Below are 26,959 nucleotides of genomic sequence, written 5' to 3'. Positions count from 1 at the left end.
CCTGTCTCAAAAAAAAAAAAAAAAAACAAAAAAAAAAACAAAAAAAAAAATCAAAAAAAAAAAACTAAAAGTATCTAATAACTTCTGATATGTTCCTTGCTCAGCTTCTCTACCATCCTCCTGATCCCTTGTAGCAATTAAATTAACACTGGGACCTTATCAATGTTCCTATATCAAAAATTTGAAGCCACACTGCTAGATTTCCATTGCCTAGCACTTTGGCAAAATGTCTAGCCACCCCAAACTCTGGCTCTTCCAGATTCCAGGGCAACATGTGAGCCAATAAGCTCACCCTGGGACCTCAAGCCCCTGGTAATGAATGAAGTAAATGCTACATGGTTACGTGATCTACACAACACGGCTGCTACAGCTATGTAAGCCCCTGTGAGCATGCACTAGGCAGCCTTTAAAGGCTCTACTCTCTTTCAGTCCCTTAAAGAGGTAACTACTCTCCCCCCCCCCCATCTTTATCTCTCTCTTCTCCCTCTCCCTGCACCAACTTCCTCAGGCCTGCTCACGTGTCTCTTTCTCTTAATAAATGAAGTGGGCTTCATTGTGTGTTTCGTGATCCATTCTCACACCCGGTAATTTCACACACTCTCTTGAGCCTGTCCACTAAGTATTAATTTTCACTCCAGGGAGACCTGGATATCGTCCGTGCAATGACTCTCCAAGCTCTCATGAGAAGGGTTCATCTACTTTGTAGAACATTATTAGTCAACAATGAAACAACACATTGTCCACATAAACACCATCCACAGATCGGCACTTCTAAAAGTATTTTTATTTTTTTTGGAGGGGGGGCAGGGGTTTTGAGACAGAATTTCTCAGTAGCTATGGAGCCAGTCCTAGAATTCACTCAGTGAACTCAAAGAGATCTTTCTGCCTCTGCCTCCCGAGTGCTGGGCCACCCCCCCCCCCCGACTATTAATTAATATTTGATTTGCCTCCCCACCATATCAAAAGTCATCTTTAACATTGTATGGCCAAATCGACATTAGTTCAAAATGTGCTTTGAATGGTGATAATGCACTACAGAGAGCAAGTGAATCTGAAGAACTTTTGTAAGTAAAAGCAATCAACATTTAATTAAAGAGTGTATTATCATTTCCTTTTTCAGTAACATTTGACTGCAGCCCGTTAGGATATTTGAATTCACAAAAGTTAGCTTTGCTGGACAGATACAGACAGTTAAAAATCCCAAGTTAAGAAATCATTAGGAAAGATCAGATAAGTGATATGTAAATTATGTGATTAAGTTTCCAAACTTAATCGGAGGTTAAAGTAAAATTCCCATATCCACATCAGATCTTCCCTGTGTCTACTCTCATCTGTAAATGGCAACCACATGTCTCCCTCAGAAGGTTGTCATGAGTATTAAATGTGCTTAAGTAGTGTGGCACATAAGCAAGCACTATGGGTGTTTGCTACTAAGGTAAAAATAGTTTAAAACATTCCAACAGGAACTTCTACAAAACATTTGACTTTCACTCAACCAGTGGCTATATACTAACATCACCAGATACTTATTGCTAAGACACAAATCGGGTGCCATCCTTAACATATATCCTTTTCCTCGGCCTTTAATACCTGTTCCTCTCACTATCTTTTATCTCATTTATATCATATTTAAATCATATTGGTCTTCATTAACACACTTGCTGCCCTCCCCAAAACTAATCCAACCTCCAAGAGACAACTAAATATATCTCTAAATCTACTCATTACTCTCATTAAAATCAGTCTTACAAACTCTACTCACTGCCCATCTCTGACTGTCATTTGGTACAAATCTCCCCTCTGTAAACCAAACCAAGATTTCCTTCAGTCTTCATACTGGTCTTCATACTTGGTATTTCATTTCTAGACTCATGATACTCCTCTACTGGATATAATATACTCTTCCACATAGTCAATTCATACTCCAAGTTTCAACTTAAATGTCATTTTCCAAGAATAAGAAATCCCCTAAGGTCCCTTAATAAATTTAATGTTCCTATACTATTAATATAGCACTTGAATATTTATGTAAGTACATATTTGTTATATGTATCCCCTCAGCTAAACAGCTAAACAGCTAAAATACTGATAAAACTTTCACTGTATTTTAACCAAAGAATACATAAAATACAGAAATAAGAAAATTCTTAATTTCCTTGCCAAGCGTCATGGGAGTCCTAAGATCAAGCCTCTACCTCCCTCACCCCCGTCATCCATCCTGCAATGATCTGTCCATCACCAAGGCCCAGGCCATCTGGCCTTCCTGGTGTCCCTTCAGCAAACAGACCTGGTTCCCACCTTAGACTCTTATCCTGTACATAGGCCCCCTCTATCTGTACAGAATGACCTTAGAATTTACAGAGCATCACATCTCCTCCTTCCAGGCTGTCAGCTCAACAGCTACCTCCTCCGAGTAGTCTTTCTGGACCACTCACTTATTCAAAACAACAACCCCTAAGAAAGGCATTCCTAAAGTGAGCACTATGCTCATTTCCAATCCTTTAGGAACAATTTCCTAACTACAGAGGGAAGAACTGAGCACAAGCAAATCTGAGTCCACAAATACTAAAGTAGTAGGGACTTGAGGTGGAGCACTAGAGGAAAGGCAGCCAGCAACCATAAGCCTTTAGGCAAGGGCAACAACAAACCTCTCAGCTGCAGGGAACACATCACTGCACAAGGCTCACCTGAGGCCTGCGACGCAAGACTGGAAGGGAAACCACCACCAGAAAGCAGGCCCTTTGGAATTCTGGCTGTGACAGACTGGAAAGATCTTACATATCAAACCTCAGGCTGAAACACTGGAAAAGGCCCAATCAGATTTAAGGACCTTGTCATCAAACGAGATCCTATCTAAGACAAGTCCAGACAGAGCCTAAAAACCAGGACTTGAAAAGGTCTGTAGGATGCAGTTTTGAAATACAGTGCAGGGGCAGGGGAATCAGCTAACTAAAGTGCTTTTCATGAAACAGGACCACAGTTCAGAGGTCCAGAACATGGTGCAGAACGGAAATCTTAGCCTGAGGAGGAATCAGACAGATTACTCCTGGGGCTTTCTGGCCAGCAGGAACAGTCAAATCAGTAAGTTCCAGGTTCATGATGTATGCTCACACATAACACACACACAACGGAAATTTAATACAAACAATGCAGAGGGTCCTTCTCAGTTTTTTGAATATATACCAGGAGTGAACCCTAATCTATCAATTCTGAATGATCATAAAATATCAGAGAGTCTAATTTTAATTATCACAACAAAAACTGAGTAAAAATCCAGACTCTATAATGTATAATATGATCAGTGAGCGATGTCATCTCAAAAAATAAGGTGAAGAAGAAATATCTGACATCAACCTCTGGCCTTCAAACACATATGTGCACACGTATACACCAACTACATCACATACATAACCAGACACATAAAAAAGATATTTAGAATAAGCACAAAATGCTTGCCACACAAGTATTAGGAAGTGAGTCTGGATTTCTGGCATTCATAAAATAAGTGGATGGATGGATGGATGGATGGATGGATGGATGGATGGACGGACGGACGGACGCTAGGCACATATCTGTAATCCCAGCACTGGGAAAGCAATAGCTAGATCACAGCCAGCCTAGATAAGCTGGTGAACTCCAGGTTCAGTAAGAGACCCTATCTTAAAAATAAGGTAAATAGCAACTAAGAAAGATATCAACCACTAGCTTCTGTGTTCACATATGCTCTTGTGCATGAGTGTGAATGCGCAAGCACGTGGGTGCACACACACATAAACATAGACACACCACACCAACAGAAATAAAAGAAAATCTAGAACTGAATAACATAATAAAATATTCAATGAGTAGACGTGGGAGATGGGAAGTGGCAGAGAGTTTGAGAACATCCAAGGACATACTCTACTCTAAGTTGCAAGAGGAAACACTAAGTCTCAGAGAAGGGTGGCACAACATCCAACATGTTGCTAAGAGTCCCAAAGGAGAACAGAGCTGAAAAAATAATTTTCAAAACAACAATGAAAGTGAAAATGTCACTTAATTTGTTTATAGAGCCTCACAAATTCAGTATAACACTGAACTAAAACTCACTACCAGTTTTAAAATCCTGAAACTGTGCTTAGCCCAAATATATATTGCTGTTTTCTTTGTAAAAATTTTCTTCAAATTTTGAATTTTTCTTTACTTCATTATCTCAGTTTTTTTTTTTAAAAAAAAAAGGTAAATCATATTTAATGTTAAACTGTTTAAAAGTAAACCAATAGCCGGGCGGTGGTGGCGCACGCCTTTAATCCCAGCACTTGAGAGGCAGAGGCAGGCGGATCTCTGTGAATTCGAGACCAGCCTGGTCTACAAGAGCTAGTTCCAGGACAGGCTCCAAAACCACAGAGAAACCCTGTCTCGAAGAAAAAAAAAAAAAAAAGTAAACCAATAGGCACTCTGGAAATATACAAAGCTATTTTAAACTTTGAAAAGTAAGAAATGAAAGAACATAAGTTATCTTCCAGCCTCAGCCAATCATATCAGCAAAGCACAACTGTGCAGAACAAGACGTCCCAACTGAAGGAGTGAATCTCTAGGTCAGTGCAATCACCAGTTGTTCCTACTAAAGCTGACAGGTTGATTAATGTGGAAAACATCGTAGGATGCCTACCAGCATACACAAGAAACCCAAAAAACATTGAGCCAAGTAATAATTTTTTAGACATACTTTAATCTGTAATCAATAAAACACTTAAATACTGGGAAGTAAATTCTCAAAGGAGTAAGATTTTAGTGCAAAGTATGAGAGACTGAGGGAGACAAAAGATTAACAAGTGCCACTAAAGATATACTACAGTTTTTCAGTGATATACCTAGAAGTTGAAAGGGAATTGCTATTGAGAATATCATCAACAAAATAAGAATTTCTTGTGAAATGAATGCATTATGTTAAGCTACAAGGCCAAAAAAAAAAAAAAGAACAATGAATGGTTTCAAAGAAATTTTATCTGAATTACTAGATTCTCAGTAAAAGGAATTCATCAATAAAATACTTTCAAAGTGGGGGGAAAAGCCTGGTCTACAGCAAATTCCAGGCCTGAGCTGTTACAGAGAAACACTGTCTCGAAAAACAACCAAAAAGGGGGAATTAAACATTTAAAGGAAAATGCTTGTTCTCTGATATTTACTATAAAGTTTTAGCACATTAACAAGAAAAATAATGACCAGTTATTAATTAAGAAATAGTCCTAAAATATTGGGGTTGGTAGTCCTCCCAAGTTGCTAAAATCTATCAAGGAAAGAGTATCTCCTAAACTTATTTTATTCCTAGGAGAGCTTTAAAAAATGTAAACACCTCGATTAATTTAGTCAATCTAGTTGGAAAATTCCTTTAAGAAGTTTCGTTATTACTAAAAACATAATCATTATTCAATATGCTTTGATTTTAAAAAATGACTGCCAAATATTTTTCTAACCATCATTTTTCAAATTAAATAACATGTAACACACAGAACAAAATAGATTTCCTAAAAGAATCTCAACTAAAAACAATACATTTACAGAAACTAATAATTGTTAGTTTAGGGGCTAGAGAGATGGCTACAGGTCTGAACACTGGCTGTTCTTTCAGAGGAGCCAGGTTAGAGTCACAACCAGGCGGCTCACAACCATCTGGAACTCCAACTCCAGATGATCCGACACCCTCTTCTGGCTTCCACAGATATCAGGCACCAAAGTGGTACACAGACAGACATCAAACAAAACAGCCATACACATAAAATAAAAGATTATTTTTAAAAAGGAAAGAAAAATGAAATTCAGGGGCTGGAGAGATGGCTCAGAGGTTAAGAGCATTGCCTGTTCTTCCAAAGGTCCTGAGTTCAATTCCCAGCAACCACATGGTGGCTCACAACCATCTGTAATAGGGTCTGGTGCCCTCTTCTGGCCTGCAGGTATGCACACAGACAGAATATTATATACATAATTAATAAATAAATAAATATTTTTTTAAAAAAGAAAAATGAAATTCACTAACAGTTGGCTGACTAAAAGAAGGTACTCACTAGTATGAAAGACTGAAAAGGATCATCTTTAAAATCAAATCTATCAAATGCCTTCAAAGAAAAAAAAAACTAGATATAGAGAGCTTCACTACTTAATTATGCCAAACATTTAAGGAAAAAAAGAAGACCAATTCTATAGACTCTTCTAGGAGAGAAGGAAAAGGAATTCTTCCCAATACACCTTATGAAGCCAAAACTATTTCTGATATCAAAATCAGACAAAGACAACAATAAAAAACAAAAGTGTAAATCAATATCCCTCATAAGTAGACATCAGAATCTAATATTCAGAATAAACAGGAACTCTTACTTAAATAAAGACTATTTTTAAATACACAGGACATTTCTACCATACAATTTGAGGGAGATACACAAATAGTAAACTGGTGCAGGAAAAGACACACAATGCTGTTAGGTGTTAAGAAAATATAAATTAACGACACAGCAAAATGCTGCTGCAGAAGAGCTATCATTAAAGACCAACAGAAATACCTGTTGGCAATCATACCCCAGGTAGCTAGAGAAGTGAGAACATATGACAATAAAAGACTTAAATACAAATATTCACAGCAGATTTACTCATAATATCCAAAATCTGGAAATGACCCAAATGTTTGTTCATATACTAGAAAGTAAACAAATTATGTTAAGTCTGTAAAACAAATGGCTACTTGGCAATGCAAGATATGGATCATATACATACATTCATATGTAATATGTATATAAATATACACATAAAAACACAAAAGCCTGAACAGCATCTTGTATGCTAAGTGAAAGGTGCCACACATATATTATTGTACTGTATAATTTCATTTTATAAAATTCTTGAATTAAGCAAAACCACAACCACAGAAAGATTAGTACTTACCAGGAACTGGGAATAAACACACTGACTACATAATATGATTTCTATATATGTCATTATATAATAATAATAAAATGATAATGAAAATACATATATTGACTACAAAGGACTTCTTTTTTTAAAAAAAAAACTTTTTGAGGTACTATTCTGCATCACAATTTTAGGTTATAAATTCCGACAAGCTCCATCCAAATATACTACCAAATCAAGATTTTATATAAATTATCTCAGCAAGGCATATTTTAAAAATCAGAGTCTGCCTAATTTCTCTTAGCATTTTCATTTCTTAATAAAATGAATTCTACCAATTTAAAAATCATTCTGCAGAACAATAACATTCTCATCAGTACTATCCACTTCTATGGCAACTTCAGAAAAATTATACCAAGATGATTAAAACCTGGAGCTGGAGAAATGGCTCAGAGCTTAAAAGCACAAACTGCTCTTGGAGAGGACCTGAGTTGACTAAGCACCCATGGCAAGCAGCTTACAACCCACCAGTAACTGGATACAGGGCCCCTGGCCTTCCCAGGTACCTGCACTCGCGTGACCTGCCCACACACAGACACAGAGACACACACACATGCACCCACAAAATAAATATTTTAAAACTGGAGCTGTGCATTAATTCTAACACTCCTCAATTTAAAATTACTACTTCCTCATGAACTAGGATCTTGAAAACATGGAAACAAGAAATCTCGTGCCCACTTAAAAAAATTAAAAGCTGGGCTGTGGTGCATATCTTTAATCCCAGCACTAGGGAGGCAGAGGTAGGCAGATCTCTGTGAGTCTGAGGCCAGCCTGGTCTACAGAGCAAGTTCCAGGACAAGTTCCAAAGCTACACGGAGAAACCCTGTCTCAAGAAATAGAACAAAAAAAATTAAAAATAACTCTAAGTTACTCATACTCAATTTCTTTAAGAATTCTTTGAACCTCTTTTATTAGGAAAGAAGGGCATTTTCCTAGAGCTAGAAGTGTCTTACACATCAATAAACTACACATACACTCCCTAAAAGACATGGCATATAAGTCATATACATATACTGAAATACTAATACATGTGCTTAAAACTAGTCTCAACACTTACATGCCAAGGACTTTACAGACTGTGCAGTCCAATCCACCATTCTAAAGCTGCATGACTAATGTGAGCAGGAGACTAGATCATGACGTATCTTCTACAGCAGTCATTCTCAAAATTATATATATTATTTCTTTTATTTTAAGATTTCTTTATTTTACATATACTGTGCTCTATCTGCATACAGACCAGAAAAGGGCACCACATCCCATTATAGATGGCTATAAACCACCATATGTTTGGTTGCTGGGAACTGAACTCAGGACTTCTGGAAGAAGAGCCAGAAATTTTAACAGCTGAGCCATCACCTCTTGAGCCCCATTCTCAAAGTTTTAAAACAAACTAAGGATCTTGTTAAAATGCATATTCTGACTCCTTAAATCAATCTAAGGTGGAAGTTGAGAAACTGGGTTTGCAATTAACTTCAAGATGCCAAAACTCATAATCCTAAAAACTTATATCCATAACCTATATGGATAACAAAGGTCACAATATTTGATATAATGTTGTGCGCTTAATCTTATTTCAGCTAGTCTCTAATAATGTTCAAAAATGGAGGAGACAGGCTGGGGGGCGGGTTCAAGCTGTGCTTTATGTAAGCTCCATTCTTTTCTGGAGACTGCTGATACTCTTATTCAACCAAAGTCAAACTATTGAGTCTATAAGCACAAGAGACAAAGAACTAAAACAAACTCTACTTTAAAAGTAAAAAGGATGGAAAGGGTACTTTTAAAATGTTACCATGTTCTACAGCCAGGCCTGGAAACAACTGCTCCAGAGTGGTCACTGACTCAGCGATGCTTATGCTAGTGCTGGGACCTGCCTCCCAGGCTGCAGTCTGGGATAGGAACGCTGACAAACATGCATACCTGAACTTCAACTAAAATGCTTTACTGAAGGAGAGAAGTAGCTATTACCCAACTGGGCAATGGGAAGCATTTTAACTCATTATTTGCTTCTACAATATGTGCAAACTTTTCCAGCTAAATTAGATGAGTGGATAATTAGTTTCAACTTACTTACAACATTTTAATATTTATTTACATATATGTATATATATATACACACACACACAAGAAGGAATTTAAACAATTAAGTTTTTCTCTAGAAAACTGAACTATGTAAATGGGGTGGAGATGGAGTTCAGACTCCAGAAAAGGATTTATTAGCATGCCAGTTGTCATATACTTTCCCCATTAGTACTGTTTGCTAGTCAGAAATACACTAAAGGCCTTAAAAATGCTTTGGAGCATATATATTATAGTTTATCTCCTTCATTATACTCAAACCAAGAAACAAAGAGTTGTTTTTCCTATAAGATTCACATATTATCTTCCATTCGAAATCTACCCTGTTTCCATAGCAACCAGCACTGATGCCATACTATTTTTTTGCTGTTCCCACTTAAAGAACACTATGGCATAAAATCCTTTTACGCACTTATGGAACTAGATGAGGAAAATGTAAAATAGATTATATGTGGACACAAATTATTTTTTTCCAAAGACTGCCATGAAGTACTGACCAGTTCTTTAAACAACAGATAAGTATCAGATGCATTTAAAAATATACTGAAGCTGAACCCAGTAGCAGCCCTATTTTGAATTATTTAAAATCAGGTTATCATACACCCCATCTATGACCTGCTTGAGCCCAAAACTGCAGGATCTCCACAACACAGGGCAATAACAGAATAATCAAGGAGTCCCGGTGAGGGCCCAGCATTAATAGTGTAGCAGAAACCAGAGGCCTCAAACCAGACAATGATTTTTTACAACAAACACTTGTAAGTAAAGATATATGGACAAACGGGGCTTTCTGTGTGACTCACTGTGTCACACTGCAGCTTCCATGACAAGATTTTTTATGTTTTTTCCTTTTTTCTTTTTCTCTTAAATTTTGTTTTATTGCGGGGGGGGGGGGGGTAAAGGGGGGGCAGAGGGTGGGTGCAAAGGGATGGGGAAATGAATGCAGGATGTGAAAGATATGTTGGATAAAAAGAAAGTTTTTTTAAAATCAGATGCTGGGCAGTAGTGGCTCACTCCTTTAAGCCCAGCACTCGGGAGGCAGAGAGGAGACAGGCAGATCTCTGAGTTCAAGGCCAGCCTGGTCTGCAGAGTGAGTTCCAGGACAGGCTCCAAAGCTACACAGAGAAACCCGGTCTCAAAAAACCAAAAGTCAGGTTGTCAATTAAAACATCCTAGAGATAGGACATCTCTCTGGCCCCAGAGAGTGTAAGTGAAGGCTAGCTGACCTTAAAACCAAAGGCTAAGAATCCAGGGCATTATCCCTAAGGACAGCGGACTGACAAGATCAAAGCTATGCTGTGACAAACTGAACGTGATGAGTGAGAAAGAACTGTAAAGGAGTCTAAAACCAGAGAGATCAGACACAAGGCAATCAGAAGAGCTTGATCTATGGCAAGAAGCCCAAGGCCAAGGTGACAGCACAAACGGGCAAAGACACACAAGAGCTCATTCATCAATGCCCTTCCTTGGCCTAGACAATGAGTTAACACTACAATTATCCCATATTTTTATAAGGGACACTATGTTTTCATAAAAGCCTTTATTAAATGACAACATACACCATCTACTTCTAGAATTAATACCAGTACAAAGACTACAAGGTTTTATAACAGAAGAGAATAAATTAAAAAGCAGAAAAAGTTTCCTTTATTTAGACAAATTACAGTTCCCTGTTTGGCCCAAAAAGCAACTTTGTGGTAGTTAAAGGATAACAAACCCATGATAACCATTTAGCAAGAGAAACTCACTCTCTCACTCTCTCTCTCTCTCTCTCTCTCTCTCTCTCTCTCTCTCTCTCTCTCTCTTTAATTGTCTTAAATACCAGCACTCCAGAGGCAGAGGCAGGTCGATCTTTGTGAGTTCATGGCCAGCCTGGTCCACAGAGTAGAGTTTGAGGACAGCCAATGGCTACAGAGAGAAACCCTGACTCAAAAAAGAAAAAAATAAAGCTAGTTTTCCCACTCTGCTCTCTCCTTTTCCTCCTTCTAAGACAATTTTAGGGTCCATGTCGGGATTCTCATGGTAAATAAATAAACCTGCTCAAAAACAAAGGAGAAGGAAGGGTGCTCCAGAATTCCTGAGCCACTTTTTGGCTACTAAGTTTCTCCAAAAATTATTCAGTCATTTGAGGTCAATTCCTTGTTCCATTTAATTACAGAAAAAATAACCCATATTCCTTTGTTATTAAATATGCTTAACACCACTCGATTTTCCAACAGCCTCTAGTTGCTTTTAAAATACTTTTAAGACTTTTTTTGATTGAAAAGTCTTAGAAATAAAGAATTTCAAGAATGCTATAAATTTTCTAGAGTGCTTATTTTGTAAGAGGATCAAACAACACACTGCCTATCAAGGTGTAAGTCTCTTCCACAGCTAAGACCCACCCACTTTCCAAAGCCTAATAGAACCCACACTAGGAGTGGGGAGGTGATGCCTTGAGTAAGTGCTTGTCACCAAGACTCAAGACCTTAAGTTCAATCCTGAGACTCACATGGTAGGAGAGAAGCAGCTCGCTATGTATGCACATGTACAGTGCTACTTACACTGTCACCTTGACACAAGCTAGAGTCATCAGGGAGAGGGAACTTCAGCTGAGAAAATGTCTCCATCATATTGTCTATAGGCATGTCTGTGTGGCATTTTCTTGATTAATGATTGAAGTGGGAGGGCCCAGCCCACTGGAGGTGGTGCCCTTCCTAAACAGTGGTCCTGGGCAGTATAAAAACCAGCCTGAGCAACCCATGGAGAGCAAAGCAGTAGACAGTGTTCCTCCATGGTCTCTGCTGGAGTTCATGCCTTGGCATCCCTCAATGACAGACTGCGATCAGGACATGTAAGCCAGATAAACCCTTTCTCCCCTAACTGCTTTTTACCTGTGCTTTAACACAGCAATAAAAAACAAACTAAGACACACATAAGTTTGTTTGGGTTTTGTTTTGTTTTGTTTTTCGAGACAAAGTTTCTCTACATAGCTTTGGTGCCTGTTCTGGAACTCACTCTGTTTAAGTCCAGGCTGGCCTCAAACTCAAAGATACTCTCTGCCTCCCAAGTGCTGGATTAAAGGCATGAGCCACCACCACCAGGGCTCACAAATAAGTTTTAAAGGGTTACAAACACACACTCTATCATCTGTTTCCCACAAAAGCCTCGGTAAGAACTTATAGATACTAAAGATGCTGGCTTCAAAACTTCGGCAGTTTATATAGTAAGTCTTCTTCCCCTACATCACCATTCTTCTCTAGATTAAAGTCTATAGACAAAACTGGACATTTAGAATGAAAAAATAAATAAATAAGATGAAAAGTACTGATTCTAGATAACCAACTTTCATCAGATGTGAATCTTTCCAGCTAGTGTTCAGGCAGCTAGGTTATCTGGGCAGCCACTAACTGCTTACAGTAGTATCAGCCACAGAGATACAATTCTATGAAACAATCTTCATTAAACTAAAATTAGAAAGTAAAGGGCTGAGAGATGGCTCAGAGGTTAAGAGCACTGGCTGTTCTTCCAGAGGTCCTGAGTTCAATTCCCAGCAACCACATGGGTAGCTCACAACCACCTATAATGAGATCTGGTGCCCTCTTCTGGCCTGCAGGGATGCAGGCAGATGCTGTATACACAATTAATAAATAAATTAAAAAAAAAAAAAAAGAAAGAAAGTAAACCCACTATATTCTACTTGTACAGGCCAGAAAACCATATACAACTTAGTCAAAAGTGCATACTATCTCATTGGGAAAGTACAGACTATTGTCTTTCATGATTTATAGTCATTTCTAGAAGCTATCACACCAACTACTGTATAGGCATTTATCCCAAAGTAGTGAAAAATCATGAATTTACTTCAAAATTCAATCTGGTGTGTACACACACAGACACAGATGTAACAGTCACTTGAAAAGTCCTAACTAAACAGCTGACCCTCACTGTTAACTAGCACTGCTCTACTTCCTTCATTGGTTTTTCTACTTTCTACATCTACCTTTCCCCACCTACTTTAATTTCAAGTCTAGCTAGGGTAGTAGAGCTAGTATAGCTCCATGAAAACACTTGCCTCTCTAGGCCAGGAGCTAGGTTCAATCCTAAACTCCACACCAAAGGCAAACAAATACAGTCCAGCACTCAGCGAATTGTCCGCACTTTCCCTTGTATACTGCCTTCTGTCCGCCTTCCCAGTTAGCATTTTAAACTTCATTTATTCAGCCATCTCTAATCACATGTAGCAACCCAGTGAAAAGCCCCTACCCTACCTCTTTAAACATGGGAGTAATGAATCAAGTACCTGAGAAATTTCTGTGACTGGAGAAACAGTACACTCTCTCTCCAGTGCGAACAGTGACTTAACTCCCTCCCCAAAAAGGGGACTTTAAGAAATAAAATGCTGGGGGCAAAGTGCTTTGTTAAGAACCAAATAGTACCTGGTTGTAATCAAATTTTCAGGTTGGTGATTTTTCTTTTTTGGATTTTCGAAACAGGGTTTCTCCGTAGCTTTTGGTTCCTGTCCTGGAACTAGCTCTTGTAGACCAGGCTGGCCTCGAACTCAGAGAAGGTGTGCGCCACCACCGCCCGGCTGATTTTTCTGATTAAACACTTTTACAACAATAGAGAAAGCCTTCAACTGTTCCATTTCTTGGTGGCAAAAGAGACTAAGAGATAAGACAAAGCATCAGAAATGAGTTCATCGTGGGATCAAATCAGTTATTCTATGGTCACATCTTAAGGTTAAAAAAATGCCAATGTCTATGAAATAACACACGTGGCCTTTAAAAACCTCAAATGGCTACAATAGCAGGGTACTACTGCATAGGATGAGGAAAAAAGAGATTAAAATTGTTTCTCTGTATCTTCCCCAGAGAAAGCTCTCCTTATAAAGTAACTAAATGAACATTTTAAAAAAAATCTACCTCTGCCCAACCTTTCTGGCTATTAACTTTGAGAGCTGGCCTGAAAAACGCTTTACTCGCATGTGATTGTCAAGCAGATCACTCATAAACAAGAATTTGCAAATATGTGTCACAGTTCAAAACGTGTCAACTCTAGCATCATCACACTGGTTGCCTTTCTGTCACCCTTGGGAGCCACCTGGTACCAGCTGCAGAAGGGCATGATCTCGGAAAAGGTCTAACAACTTCAAAACAGTCATTTTGGGGAACTACCAAAGTTATAACGAAGTCACACCAAAAAAAGAAAGGCTGGAGAGATTGTTCAGTGCTGAAGACAGCATACTCTTCCAGAGACCCATGCTCAGTTCTAGCACCAGCATGAAGTGGCTCATAATCACCTCCTCCATCTCCAGGGGATCTGACACCTCGAACCTGTATTCAGGTGCATCTACACACACACACACACACACACACACACACACCCCTTTTAAAATAAATCTTTGAAAAAAAAATCCTGAAAAACTGTATACATATGTGGACTCGGCCTACAGCTACGACCTCATTTTCTCCATAATAAACACCCCTTTGCTGTAGAGTAGCTTCTTCTTCCCCTCCCCATAAAAACAATTCCACAGAAGTTCAAAAGCACTCTAACAGACTGATCTCACCTACACAATCCTAGACTCCTATCAACTTTAAGGGTCAATAATACTTTTTCATTGAGTGCTGCATCCTAAATCCACTCAGGAGGTAGGCTGTAACATACTGCACTTGCCTAATATTTGGAAAACCCTCGGTTTGATCTTCAACACACTGGGGGTGGAGAATGATCTGGGGTTGATCTTTTTTTTCATGAGTTCACGCAAACACAAAACTTAAAATGTATGGTCACTTATTTATTAAATTTCCCATTTAATATTTTCCCAACTATGGTAAACCAAGGAGTGACTATGTGACTTCACCAGTTGCTAACTGTGTGCTTAACATAACACAGGTTCCTGTCTTCATCGAAGTGAGATATGAGGCCATCAACACCAGAAGCTTTGAAATACTAAGTTCCTTGTACATAAATTCTATTTTAATTGTCTATTAACTTTATGAAATCCCTAAAGTTTATATTTCATGGTGGATAAATTCTGAAACATCCTCAATTCTCAAAGGAGTGTGTTTTCTAGAGATCCTAAACTCCTTAAAACCCAAGCATCTCTCTTAGAGGAACAGAGCATCTTCCCAAGACTGTGCCGCTAAAGGGACACCTGACTCACCCCAACTCACTTCTTTAACTTTAAACTCAATTCCTCAGCTTGCTGCTCTAAAAAGCACAGGGAGGAGGAAGTTTCGACATCACCAAAATAAAGGAATCCCTTAGGAATTGGCAGTCTGTTTGCTCCTACCTTCGACACAAATCCTAACAAGTCTATTTGGTCTGAAATACAGTAAGAGGTGACTCAGAAACAAATTAGCAGGTGCTGGGAATGTCTTAGGAAGTCAGGCTACTCAGTGAAAGTCTTACACACACACACACACACACACACACACACACACACACACACACACACACACGGGCTCCAAAAGAAAGGCCGAAATCTCTGAGCAAGAGACAAGAACATTTCATAAATGTTGGGCAAGCACTATTTATCAACAGTCCCAAGGATCTTTCTTACCCTTCTCAGTGTCCAAAGCATAAAAACATGCTCTTAACCATGGATGCTTTTCCTAATAAAGTGTTTTTGACACTACATCTCAAAATGTTACACACACACACACACACACACACACACACACACACCGATATTCCAGGACAAATACTTAAATGCAACCATCAGCCACCTAAAGTAAGTAAAAGTCTCTCCGGGAGTATTTAAGGACAAAGGGCTACTCCTGTAAACAGTTATGGCAAGTGTTTGTAGTTGACAGGTAACATTTTTTAACATTTTTTTCCTCATAGACAAATTCTAATCAATCCTCACCTCTGACATATGTCCAAGAGCTACCACATATGAAGTGTAAGCTAAAGTTGTCTATAAATGCCTGTGGTTAATATTTAATCACAATGTTTTAAGTTTCACCCAGTAAAACCTCTATCAGATCGTGGAAAAGGAAATATGAACGCAATCTCGTACTCAGTGTGTTTACTATACTCTTATCTTGACCTCACGTCTCTAATCGTCAGCTTTACTAATTGATACGCCTTTTAAAAACTTTATGCCTTTACCCACCATCACAATTCTCAATAAGGACTTCGTGCGTTCAAGTCACACCAAGGTGAAAGATCAAATGCTAAACTCCTAAAAATAAGGGCGCTGTGAGTGAGAGCAGAAACTGCGTCTTCGAGGGGGTAGGGGAGCCGTGGACACGTACAGTAGGAGCTCACATTCAGCAAAACCCGGGAGCGACAGATCAGGTGACTTCACACCAGCCACTTTCCAGCCAGAAGCCAAAGACTAACAGCCCCAGGGTTCCTAACCCCGGTTTGACAACCTAAGCCAACACTTGGAAGCCCGGCCAAGCGCAACTCCAGCGCACGGGTAGGGAGGATCGAAGAGCTCGGGAACCTGAGCCCGGGCCACAGCCCTGGCCTGCGGACTGCGGCTCCCACCGGCAAGGGTGTGTGTGGCGAGCACCGCGACCTGGCAGCCAGGTGCCAGCGGTTCCCGCGTCCTCCGCCGCCGCCGCCACCGCCACCACCACCACCACCGCGGGGACCCACGCGTCCCGCTCTTCCCTCCCTTCCCCGGCCCGCGCGTGGCACCCAAGGCAGCGAGTGCCCGCCGGGTGACCGACCTCGGGGCGTCCCGGCCCCGCGGCCCCGACTCGAGGCCGCCCCCTTGGGTCGGGGCGGACGCGGCAGCAGCCACGCGGCGGGCAGGGGGCCGGGCCGCCCGTTCACCCGCCAGCTGGGAGAGCTGAGGCCCGTGAGCCGCCCTCTCAGGCCGCGCGCGAGAGCGGGCGGGCGGGCGCGGGGCACGGCTGAGGCTAGGCCCTGCGAGGGACCGCGGCGGCGAGAACGGAGCCCGGCCAGCCGCTGACTTCGACCCCGCCGGGCGCGCGGTGCTCGCCAGCCCGAGCGGCCGCGGCCTCCCGGACACCCGGCCCCCGTGGCCTCGGCCCTACCGGCCCGTACCTAGGGAGGTCGTGGACGAGACGTGGTTCACCCCGACGCTCGGGTCGCTAGTCTGCCGCCGGCGCCTCAGCCCCTGGTGCTGCTGCTGCCTTCGCGCTGCCTCGTCCCCCTCCGCCATCTTGTACCGATTTAAAATTAACTCCCCACTGACGTCAAACGCCGCCGCCGCTTTATCAACCTCCCGGGAGCCGGCGGGGCGGCCTGTGGGTCCTAGCGCCGCCCTCGGCCTGCACCGCCCTGCGCGCCCCCGCCACGCCCATCCTCGCCCTCGCCCCGCCTCCGCCCAGCCAGCCTGCTCCCCCGCTCCGCTGCTCTCAAGCTTTAGGAAGACGTGGGGGACCCGCTGTGGCCTGCGCCACTGTCTCCTGCCCCCACCTTCTCGGGCTCGGTACCACACCCCCTTGCCGCAGGGCGGAGAAGGCATCTTCGGAGAACCAAGTCCCCCCTTTCCCAGTTCTCTTAACAGCTCTGATGTGGACTCGTGCCCTGCACGTGAGGTTGCGTTCGCATGCTTTCCCTTCCCTCCTTCTTATCCCCAACCCTCTCCCGTGCCAACTGTCACTAGTGCCTGGCGTCTCTTGATATTTTCTTTGCCCTGCACAGAGAACGTTCCTCTTCCCACCCCTATTCTACAATTCGTTTGCATTAGCTCCCCATATGCTTCTGAGAGACTACTTTGCCCTCTCAACTATACATGTCTGGTGGGGGGGGGGGGCGGGGAAAGCGCTCTGATGGTGAGAGAATGGATTCCAACAGGTCCTTTTCTAACTGAAATAAACCTTCTTGTGGAATCCAGTGACATCATGTAGGAAGTTCGATTAACTTTATAACGGCAATGTCAACCTGTGGAGGCGTCTGTGGAAGATGGCTCCTAGTCTCATGGATTTTTACCACATCCACGGTGGCATCAGAAATTCCTTTTCTATGGTAAAGAAAGAAGCCCAGGTTTCCAAATGTCTGTCTTGTCCAGATCTCTTAAGCCTAGACTTCCCAACCTTTAATCCCATGAGGTCTCTATAAAAAAGCACTAATTGTCATCAGCATTTGCAAGGACTTTTTATTAGACTGCTGGGGATTCCTCCCTACCCCCACCCCTCACTCCTGCAAGGTAGCCCTGGCTGTCCTGGAGCTCATTCTGTAGACCAGGCTGGCCTCGAACTCAGAGATCCGCCTGCCCCTGCCTCCCGAGTGCTGGGATTAAAGGCGTGCTCCACCACCGTCTCCAGCCTGTCCGGAGATTATTAAATCACCTGTTCTCTGTCTTTGGGGTAACAGATTGTAAACTCTTTCTGTACTAAATCCCTGCGGCCTGATTCATGTTCCAGGAGCAGCCTAAAGATTTACTTGCTCTCTCTCTCTCTCTCTCTCTCTCTCTCTCTCTCTCTCTGTGTGTGTGTGTGTGTGTGTGTGTGTGTGTGTGTGTGTGTGTGTGTGTTTGGCTTTCTTGAGACAGGGTTTCTTTGTGTAACAGCCCTAACAGTCCTGGACCCTGCTTTGTAGAAATCTGCCTGCCTCTGCCTACCAGTGCTGGGATTAAAGGCGTTTACCACCACACCCAGCTTTGGATTTGCTTTCATAATTCTCCTTTCTGATATCTATTTTAACAGTGTGGGCTTGGAAGATGCCAAGTTGAGTACTTATGCCTTCAAAGACTAAGCTCCCGTTTACTGCTGACGGTTACATGGCACTGAGTGTGCCCTATCAGATGTCCTAGGAAAGTTAGGCAGCCCCAAAGCTATGCTGCTTGCCTATTGGTCGGCAAGGGAGTCCTACCATCAGACACTGAAATCTGCAGTGCCCTAGATAGACCCACACCTTCTAACTCCAGTAAACATAGAGAAACCTAATGGTCACCTAGAATTCAAATTTTAAAAGCCACCTTCCATTTAGCTAGCTCTCTTCAACTTCAAACCCAAGAGAGATGCATTCCAGACTTCATTCCTGCTCTTATATGTCAGGGTCCAGCCTCGATGAGTTCGTACATTCCAAGGTAGGGGCGTGTGGATTGGAAATGTTAGGCAGAATATAAAATAACAAAATACAGAGACATAGGATAGAGTCAGAAGGGCAACCCAGTGAATACTGAATCCGCCCATGCTTATTTCTTATGATCTTTAAATGCCCCAATTCAAAAAAGGGGGGGCGGGGAGAAAGCGAGACTTTCTTCTACCACGACACAAGGAACAAAGTGATTACCATCTTAATACCCCAAACACCAAGTAACCACACCAGAGGTCAAGACATCCTGTTAGGAGCCACACCACAAATCTCCTGTCAGTAACCTTGAAGAAGCAAGACTAGGTCTGAACTCTGACCTTTAGTCAAGATGGCACGGATCCACTAATGTGGGTTCCTACACTTGTCTCCTCCGCTTTCCTCCTGACCCATCTTGTATCGTCAGTTACGACTCCTGAGTCTCCCCTTAACTCCGTTCCTCTCCAGCACCACAGCCAGCCTGCTGTTCGCTCACACCCTCCTCATCCTCCCTACTCTCACCAGCACAGATCGGTGCCCCTCCAGCGGATTCGCCCAGCCACGGGCTTGAGAGTTCTCATCCACAAAGATCTCACAGTTTCCCAACTCGGAATGAAGTCCAAGCTGTCCTTGACAAGCTGTCCTTACAGTCTGGACCCGCCATGTTCCTCCCCATTTCTCGGCCTCATTCTCCCATCAGTCTCTGCTCCTCCATTCTTTGATGCATGCATTAATCTTGCTCTGGGATATTGAAGACGCAAGTGATAAAAACAGGTGCACATCTCCTCTACCACCAAAGAGCAAGTGGCAAGAGTTCAAAGTCAGTCTTGCTGCGGTGTCTGCAGCGTCTAGACCAGTGCGTGGCCAGCAGCAGATCCTCCATAGCTGTTCGTGGAGTGATCGGATGAGTTCATTAATGAAAGACTGAATTAAAATTGTGAGTCCCCTACCGATTCCAGGTTCCAGGATGCTAGATGACGGCACTCTCATGGGATCAAATCAACACACTGAGAATCTGATGTTGACTATAAACAGAACATTTATGGAAAGCCTGCCGTTCCTGCCACTGTGTAAGGGACTTGACGCATCAAGTCATTGGATCCAGACAATAATCCTGAAAGGTAAGTTCTGTCACCACTGTCTTCTGGTAGGTGGCCCTCGCAGTGCAGCAGGTGTGAGCTGACCTGCCTTGGAGGCAGATGTAGTATAGGAAGGTAAACAGCGGCACACCGGCACCTCCTAAGATCATCGCCACTGCCCCAGTGCCCTGCTTACAGACTGAGGGTGTCTACAGGGTGCAACTCGTGGCTAGTCCACAAAGATTCTGTGGTTCTGCCTTCAATTAGCATGTCCTATCAAAAGATATACTGCCATATAGGCAAATTGGATCTTTTTAATTACATAGGATTTTAAAAAAAAACGGGGCTGGAGAGATGGCTCAGAGGTTAAGAGCATTGCCTGCTCTTCCAAAGGTCCTGAGTTCAATTCCCAGCAACCACATGGTAACTCACAACCACCTGTGATGAGGTCTGGTGCCCTCTTCTGGCCTGCAGGCATACACACAGACAAAATATTGTATACATAATAAATAAATAAATAGATATTTGAAAAAAAAAAATACTTTAAAAAAAAAAAAAAAAAAAAAAAACGGGCAGAAGGAGGTTGGGGATTTAGCTCAGTGGTAGAGAGCTTGCCTAGCAAGTGCGGGGCCCTGGGTTTGGTCTTCAGCTCTGGAAAACAAGCAAGCAAACAAATATAACGGAAAATGGGCAGAAGACATCCATAAAGTCCCTTAAACATATAAAAATGTCCTCTTTTATTCATATGAGAAATAGATTAAAATGACAAATAGTCTACTTCACACACAACTTCAAAAGCTTATGATTACACATTGCCAGCACACACGTGGAGAACACTCTTCCGGCACATCGCTGATGAATGCAAAGCCGCGGAACCCTATGCAAAAGAATTTGCAGCAGCCACAAATATGTATGGCTTCCCCATCAGCGCACCAACGCCATTTCTGAGCACCAGCTGTTAAGATTGGAATGCCCAACAACACGTAATGTTATGCCCAAGGTCGCCCATTGCCATGGCCCTGCAGCTGCAAGAGTGGAAACTAGATGCCTAAACTAGGGAAACTATAGTAAATACTCATCATGATCACTTTGAAGCTCTTAGATGGAAAAAAAATTAAGATCTCTGTAAATTGATCTGGAGTGACTTCCAAGAGAAATTCTTACATGGGAAAAAGGGGGGGGGATTACAGAAAAGCATACATATTCAGTATGCTCAGTGTGAAGAGCAGAAATAACACAGTACACAAACATCTGTAGCACAATTAACTCAAAACCCAGAGACAGATACTGGAGTTGGAACTGAAGATCGGAAAAGCAAAGCAGCTGGCCATAGGCTCTTATCTCTACCTCAGACAGAAATAGGCGGTCCTGCCTCCAGGAGTCCTCCGATGGAGACTGACGGTGAGACGTGTCTCCTCCCACTTCATATTCCTCTCTAGTGCTGGGATTAAAGGCGTCCACCACCACCACCTGGCCTCTGTGACTAACTAGTGTGGCTGCTTTGCACTGACCTTCAGGCAAGCTTTATTTATTAAAACACAATATACCACTATATTTCTCCTTCTTGTCTAAAATAAAAAAATTATAACTAATATAAGAAAAATTCTATGCAATAAGTACAATAACTATGTACAGTTTACACAGGCAATAAATACATTAACCATGTCTAGTCCATTTGCATTTGACAAATTCAGAGAAAATACTCTATATCCTATCTTGATGAGTCCAAAATGTTGTACCTAATTTACTTTCTATTTTATTTTGCATTGTCAAATTATCTTTTAATGTCTCTCAACCTTTTACACCTTACAAAGAGGGAAGGCTAGGTGACTCCTATGGAGTGGATTTAATTTCAGGTGTTGATATGGATTCCAGATTTCTAATATACATAAAAGTATAACTGTGAATAGGTATATATTCTGAAATCAGAACCAACATAATCCAAAGGCAATAAACATTCCCTCTCCTTTGTGGCAGGCTCTTCACCGACTTGTGAAGCTGTATTGCTCTGTCTTTGTGAAGTACAGTTTGGAGAGCTCCCTTTAATGGGATGTTATTATCCCCAAGAACATGATGCTCTTCAAAAAAGAAGGCAAAGAAAATGAGAGAGGGAGAGGAGCCTTGAAAGGATGGTTCCAAAATGGTCTATCTACTGTCAATTACTAGGTAGATGAGAGGCGCTCATAATAAAGACGGTGCTCATTCACAGGACAGTTAAAAATTCAGACTTTTAGGAAGTATTTCTAATGTCAAAATAAAGGCATAGCTTTTGCTAAATTAAAGTTGATACAGTTAGCAACACTTAGCTATCGGAGTACATTCTAACCTGGAATCTCGCCCATGTCAGCTCAACCTCTGCTGTTCAGGGTAAATTTTCTTGACTGATACAGACATCCGGTATGATAAGAGGCTGCATGAGTTTCTCCTCACTGTTAACTAAGGAATCTAATTCTGTTAATCCTGGCTTCTGCGACCCCTTGTGTTTTCTTCCCCTCCCTCTCTCTCCCTCACCCTTGTCCCTTTTACCCCTCCATACCACTCCCTGCATCTCTCTGTTTTTTTTCTTTCAATATTCTGTTAAGAAATCTCTTTTTGCTCCCCCACTTATCTTGAACCCCAAACCTATTCCCTTTACATTCTGTGGTCACTACACCTAAATCAAGATGATTCAGACTTTAATTTTTAAAAATATGCATATATAGGGAACTAGAGAGATGGCTCAGTGATTAAGAGTATTTGCTGTTTCGCAGAGGACCCAGGTTCAGATCCCTCCTCTCACATCACAACTGCCTATAGCTCCAGTTCTAGGGGATCCAGTGTCCTCTTCTAGCCTCTGCAGATACCTACACATGTACGGTGCTTGCACATCACTCAGGCGCACACACACACACACACACACACACACACATAAACATAAAATAAAAATAAATCTTTTTGAATATGTGTGTGTGTGTGTGTGTGAGAGAGAGAGAGAGAGAGAGAGAGAGAGAGAGAGAGAGAGAGAGAAGCTAGGCATGTGACTCCTGTCTGTAATATATAATCCTAACACTTGGAAGAAGGACAGAAGGACAGTAGTTCAAGGTCAGCCAGGACCACATAATATACCCAATCTCTAAATAATAAACCTGTATTATTGTTTATATATGGACTGTCCACCAAAGGGGGCCATTATTCCTAAAGAAAACCTTCTCCTGCCACTTCTGAGGAAGATGAGAGTAAAGGACCAATTAGGTCTTGCCCTAACATCTTGTTGACCTTCAGAAGATGATGTAAGATAGGAAGACTCTTCCAGAACAGGGAACAGAGCCCTAGGCTCCAAACCCAGCACAACATAAACCAAGCCTGGTAGCTCACATCTGCAATCCCAGTACTCAGGGTGATGAGGCAGGGGGTCAGACGAGGTAATTACCACATACATAAGGCTGGCTTTGGTTGCAGAAGGCCTTGCAGAAAGAAAGAGGAGGCGAGGGAGGAACTGAAGGAAGAAGAAAAGGGAAAGGTGGGGAAACGAAAAACGGAAAGATTCTCCTTGTAGGATGTAAAGATTTGGATAGTGTTCGTGGAAAATGTTCCTTTGATAAGGAGTCTATCAGACAGATGAGGCAGGGTTGGGCTAGGAGAATCGGCAGAAAAATATAAACAAATGTCCAGGATAGTAAAAGTATTAGATATTGCTGTTATTCAAATAAGTTAACTTGCTCTCTCCGTGTTAGGGGCAACTGGATTCTCGGGAGACCTGGGGACCTTTGCTAGGATGGGGTTTCTGGAGGAACTGCAGCCGTCCATGCTTGCAAGCTGTGGCTCCTGGAGACGCGTGCAAGAATGGCATACAGGAAGTGAAGCCGCTGCTTCCCGGGACACGTGGAGCTCTGCACGTTAGCAGAGCCACTTCGCAGCCCAGAAGACAAGCAGAACCAGGCTGTTAGGGCACGACCTTGGGGACAGGTAGAATTCAGAGCATGGGAAACCACACACTTGGCCTAATCACTGGCTTTCTCACAAAGGACTCAGTAAGGGACTTCCCTTGACCTCAGCGCCCAGATGATTACTGATTAATCCCAGAAACCAAACAATGACTGTTTCTAGTAAGCTGATTGGCCTCACAAAAGGCTTCTTTGGGGACTGAACTTTTCATGGAGTAGCCAGGCAGGAAATTTCCCATAGGTGCAGAGGGAAATTGCAGTTCCTGCTGGAGTAGATGTGGAAATAAACCAAGCCTTCGTGTTTCTTAGCTTTTTGTTACTGTAACAAATAGCTGAAGTAAACTACGGATAAAGACAAGGGTCATTTGGGCTCAAAGGATTTGGAGATTCTAGCCCATGATCAGGCTGACTCATTGTTTCTAGGTATCTGGTGCGGTGGCCAATGGCAATTTCAAAAAGTGTGAGTGAGCAAGACCACTCTCCTCATCATAATTCAAGAGTAAACACAGAGAGGAGAGGACCGGAATTCCACATCCCCTAAGGGCCAGGCCCCGTGGTCTCTTTAGGGATCTTTAATTCCCCCCACATATACACTAAGTCCCATCTCTTAAAGGCTCCCACCTCTCAGTAGCACCACCCTGGAGATTCAGTCTAGAGCGTGAAGGGTTTCTTTTTTCTTTCCTTTCTTTCTTTTTTTTTTTTTTTTTTTTATTTTTGAGACAGGGTTTCTCTGTAGTTTTGGAGCCTGTCCTGGAACTAGCTCTTGTAGACCAGGCTGGCCTCAAAATCACAGAGATCCGCCTGCCTCTGCCTCCCGAGTGCTGGGATTAAAGGCGTGTGCCAACACCGCCCGGCTGCGTGAAGGGTTTCTTGAGGCCATTCCTAACAGGACACTGTTAGGAATATTTTCTAACATGAGCTCTTTGCCGAAGCAAAACAATCCCAATCAAATCAAATCAAATCAAACCAAATTAAAAGATATCCAGGTTTAGATGGACTCCTGAGCTCTTGGGTGGCCCCTAGGGGAACCGGAAAGCCGCCAAGGTGACATGGTGGGGGTTGGGGGCATACGTGTTTATTTGGGGGGGGGCAGTTTAAATAGCCTGGGGGAGTGGTCTTGACCTTTTCTGGGAAGGGGTCAAGGTTTGGTGGGCTACCTTGACCCTCCTCGAGGAGAGTTCAAGGTTCAAGGGGCACAGGAACGGGGCCTCCGCCGGAGACTAGGATTTACAGACACTATGAATAGAGTGTTTTCCACCCACTGCTTCTAAGACGTGGGAGTCCATTTTTGTCCAGAACGAGGGAGCACTGTCCTTCATAAATGCAAGAGGAAGTCAATGATTCCTCCAACCCATATTCGTCTTGAGGTGCAATGCCTTAAACTGAGACACACAAGTTTCACATAAGTAAATGGGAATCTAGTCACTCAACACAGTGAAAAGAACTGCAGCTCTGCCCCTTGGCTTATGCACTTGAAAAGATAATTAACCTCCTTCAGTTCCTCTGCCCTGAAGGCCTCTACCCAGCAGCTTTTATTGTCATCACAGGTAATATAAATAAAGCGTTTGGCCCAGGGCTGACACATGTCGATACGTGAGAACCATCAGGGTTATTTTTTCAGACAGAACTATGGGCATCATACTCAGCCTTTGACGAAGGAGGACACTGAAGCTTAAAAGGCTGCAGACCATGTTCAAGTAGTAAGCTGAGGAGCTGAGGTGCCAACCGTTTCTGTCTGTTTGGATTGCCTGTGTCTTTAAACATGTTATGACCTCTGAATAACACAGACTACAAAGTCTATACTCATAAGAGCCATTCATTCAGGGCCCTTGACAGCTGGCTGCATGGATTCTGGTTACCTACCAGACTGTTTCAGACAGCTGGAGCAAATGAAGTCCAGACTGAAGGCATCCATGGGAAGCACTCTCTTGAGTGGAATGGGGAGCATCCACTTCTGTAGACTCCTAAAGGATCTCGCAGTTACTAGTATTGCAGTTTAGACCGGCAGGACGCTCAAGCGGGTAAAAGCACTTGCCACACAAACCTGAATACTCGGATTCAGTCCCCCAAACCCATGGTAAAGGAGAGGAGAGAACCAACTCTCGAAAGCTGTTGCTGACCTGCACGTGTGTACCATGGGACACACAACACATAATTAATGGTTTAAATCTTTAAGTATAAAGTTTGGTAGAGATAACATCAAAACTCCAAATCCATCCGTTAGACACACTTGAGTATTTCTGAAGAGTACATACCAGAATGGCTTTTAAGCCACGGTCTTTATACAAAATATTGCTGGCAGGACCTTTTAGGAACTGTATCATACTCCGTAACACTTTTTTCAAAAATAATAAACGAGTGGAAATAGCCACTATAACACAGAATATGGTGCTTGTGGCATGAAGTGAACATTGTCGTGGGCTCTCACCTCCTATGAGAACAGGAGACTGAAAGGTCTCTACTTCAGACTACCCTGCTGACATACCTAACGTATTCCCACAGCCAGTCTGCCTAGGGAATGCCTTTGAAGTTGGTGGGAAACTCAGACTTCACAGGGAACTACAGATCTGTGTCTCTTATCATTGATAGAGATCTGCATTCATGTATTATAGCCAATATACTTCACAACTGCAGAACAGCCCAGTCTTCCTATCTCAAACCCAAATGTAATTAACTCTGAAGAATTTACTGCGCTGCTGGTAGCAGAATCGCTCCACCTCCATGAAGCCCTTAGCATCTGTTGTCCTTGCAGCCTATTCGATTCTTGGTTTCACTCCCACCAAAGGAGTCTCAACGCTGTACGTTAGTAGCTAAATCTCACCTACACCCCAATATTCTGTCCCACTTTAATGCCATGTCCCCTCTTGCCCAGCATCCTTAAGATCTGTCTTCAACTGTAGTAGAGTATAAATCCCTCCTCTCCCGGTAGTTCTTCACTTAATCAAACACAGA

The 26,959-nt window shown here is 42.4% G+C and overlaps 1 protein-coding gene and 1 long non-coding RNA gene across 5 annotated transcripts in view; one reads left to right on the top strand and one right to left on the bottom strand.

Annotated features, from left to right (window-relative positions):
* Atl2 (atlastin GTPase 2) overlaps nucleotides 1-17,197 on the bottom strand; it is a 43,548-nt gene extending 26,351 nt beyond the window's left edge. The window contains exon 1 of one of the 4 annotated variants that reach the window (XM_050163530.1): nucleotides 17,032-17,197. In XM_050163530.1, the coding sequence (XP_050019487.1) occupies nucleotides 17,032-17,149 (118 nt within the window). In that variant the 5' untranslated portion in view covers nucleotides 17,150-17,197. Of the gene's footprint in view, nucleotides 1-13,442; nucleotides 13,576-17,031 lie in introns of those variants that run through there. The other 3 variants (XM_050163529.1, XM_050163532.1, XM_050163531.1) reach the window with 3 other exon arrangements.
* A 220-nt stretch (nucleotides 17,198-17,417) lies between these two features.
* On the top strand, nucleotides 17,418-24,436 carry LOC126514558 (uncharacterized). The gene is made up of 3 exons (XR_007595608.1): nucleotides 17,418-17,528; nucleotides 17,828-20,126; nucleotides 23,798-24,436. It is a non-coding gene; the product is annotated as an uncharacterized lncRNA (long non-coding RNA).
* Nucleotides 24,437-26,959: the final 2,523 nt, after the last annotated feature.

Source organism: Alexandromys fortis, unplaced genomic scaffold (genome assembly GCF_014885135.2).
Source record: "Alexandromys fortis isolate MF-2015 unplaced genomic scaffold, M_Fortis_MF-2015_v1.1 scaffold_136, whole genome shotgun sequence".
Taxonomy (NCBI): Eukaryota; Metazoa; Chordata; class Mammalia; order Rodentia; family Cricetidae; genus Alexandromys; species Alexandromys fortis.
The sequence above is the reverse complement of the archived record's forward strand: the minus strand, read 5'-3'. Positions and strand labels throughout refer to the sequence as shown.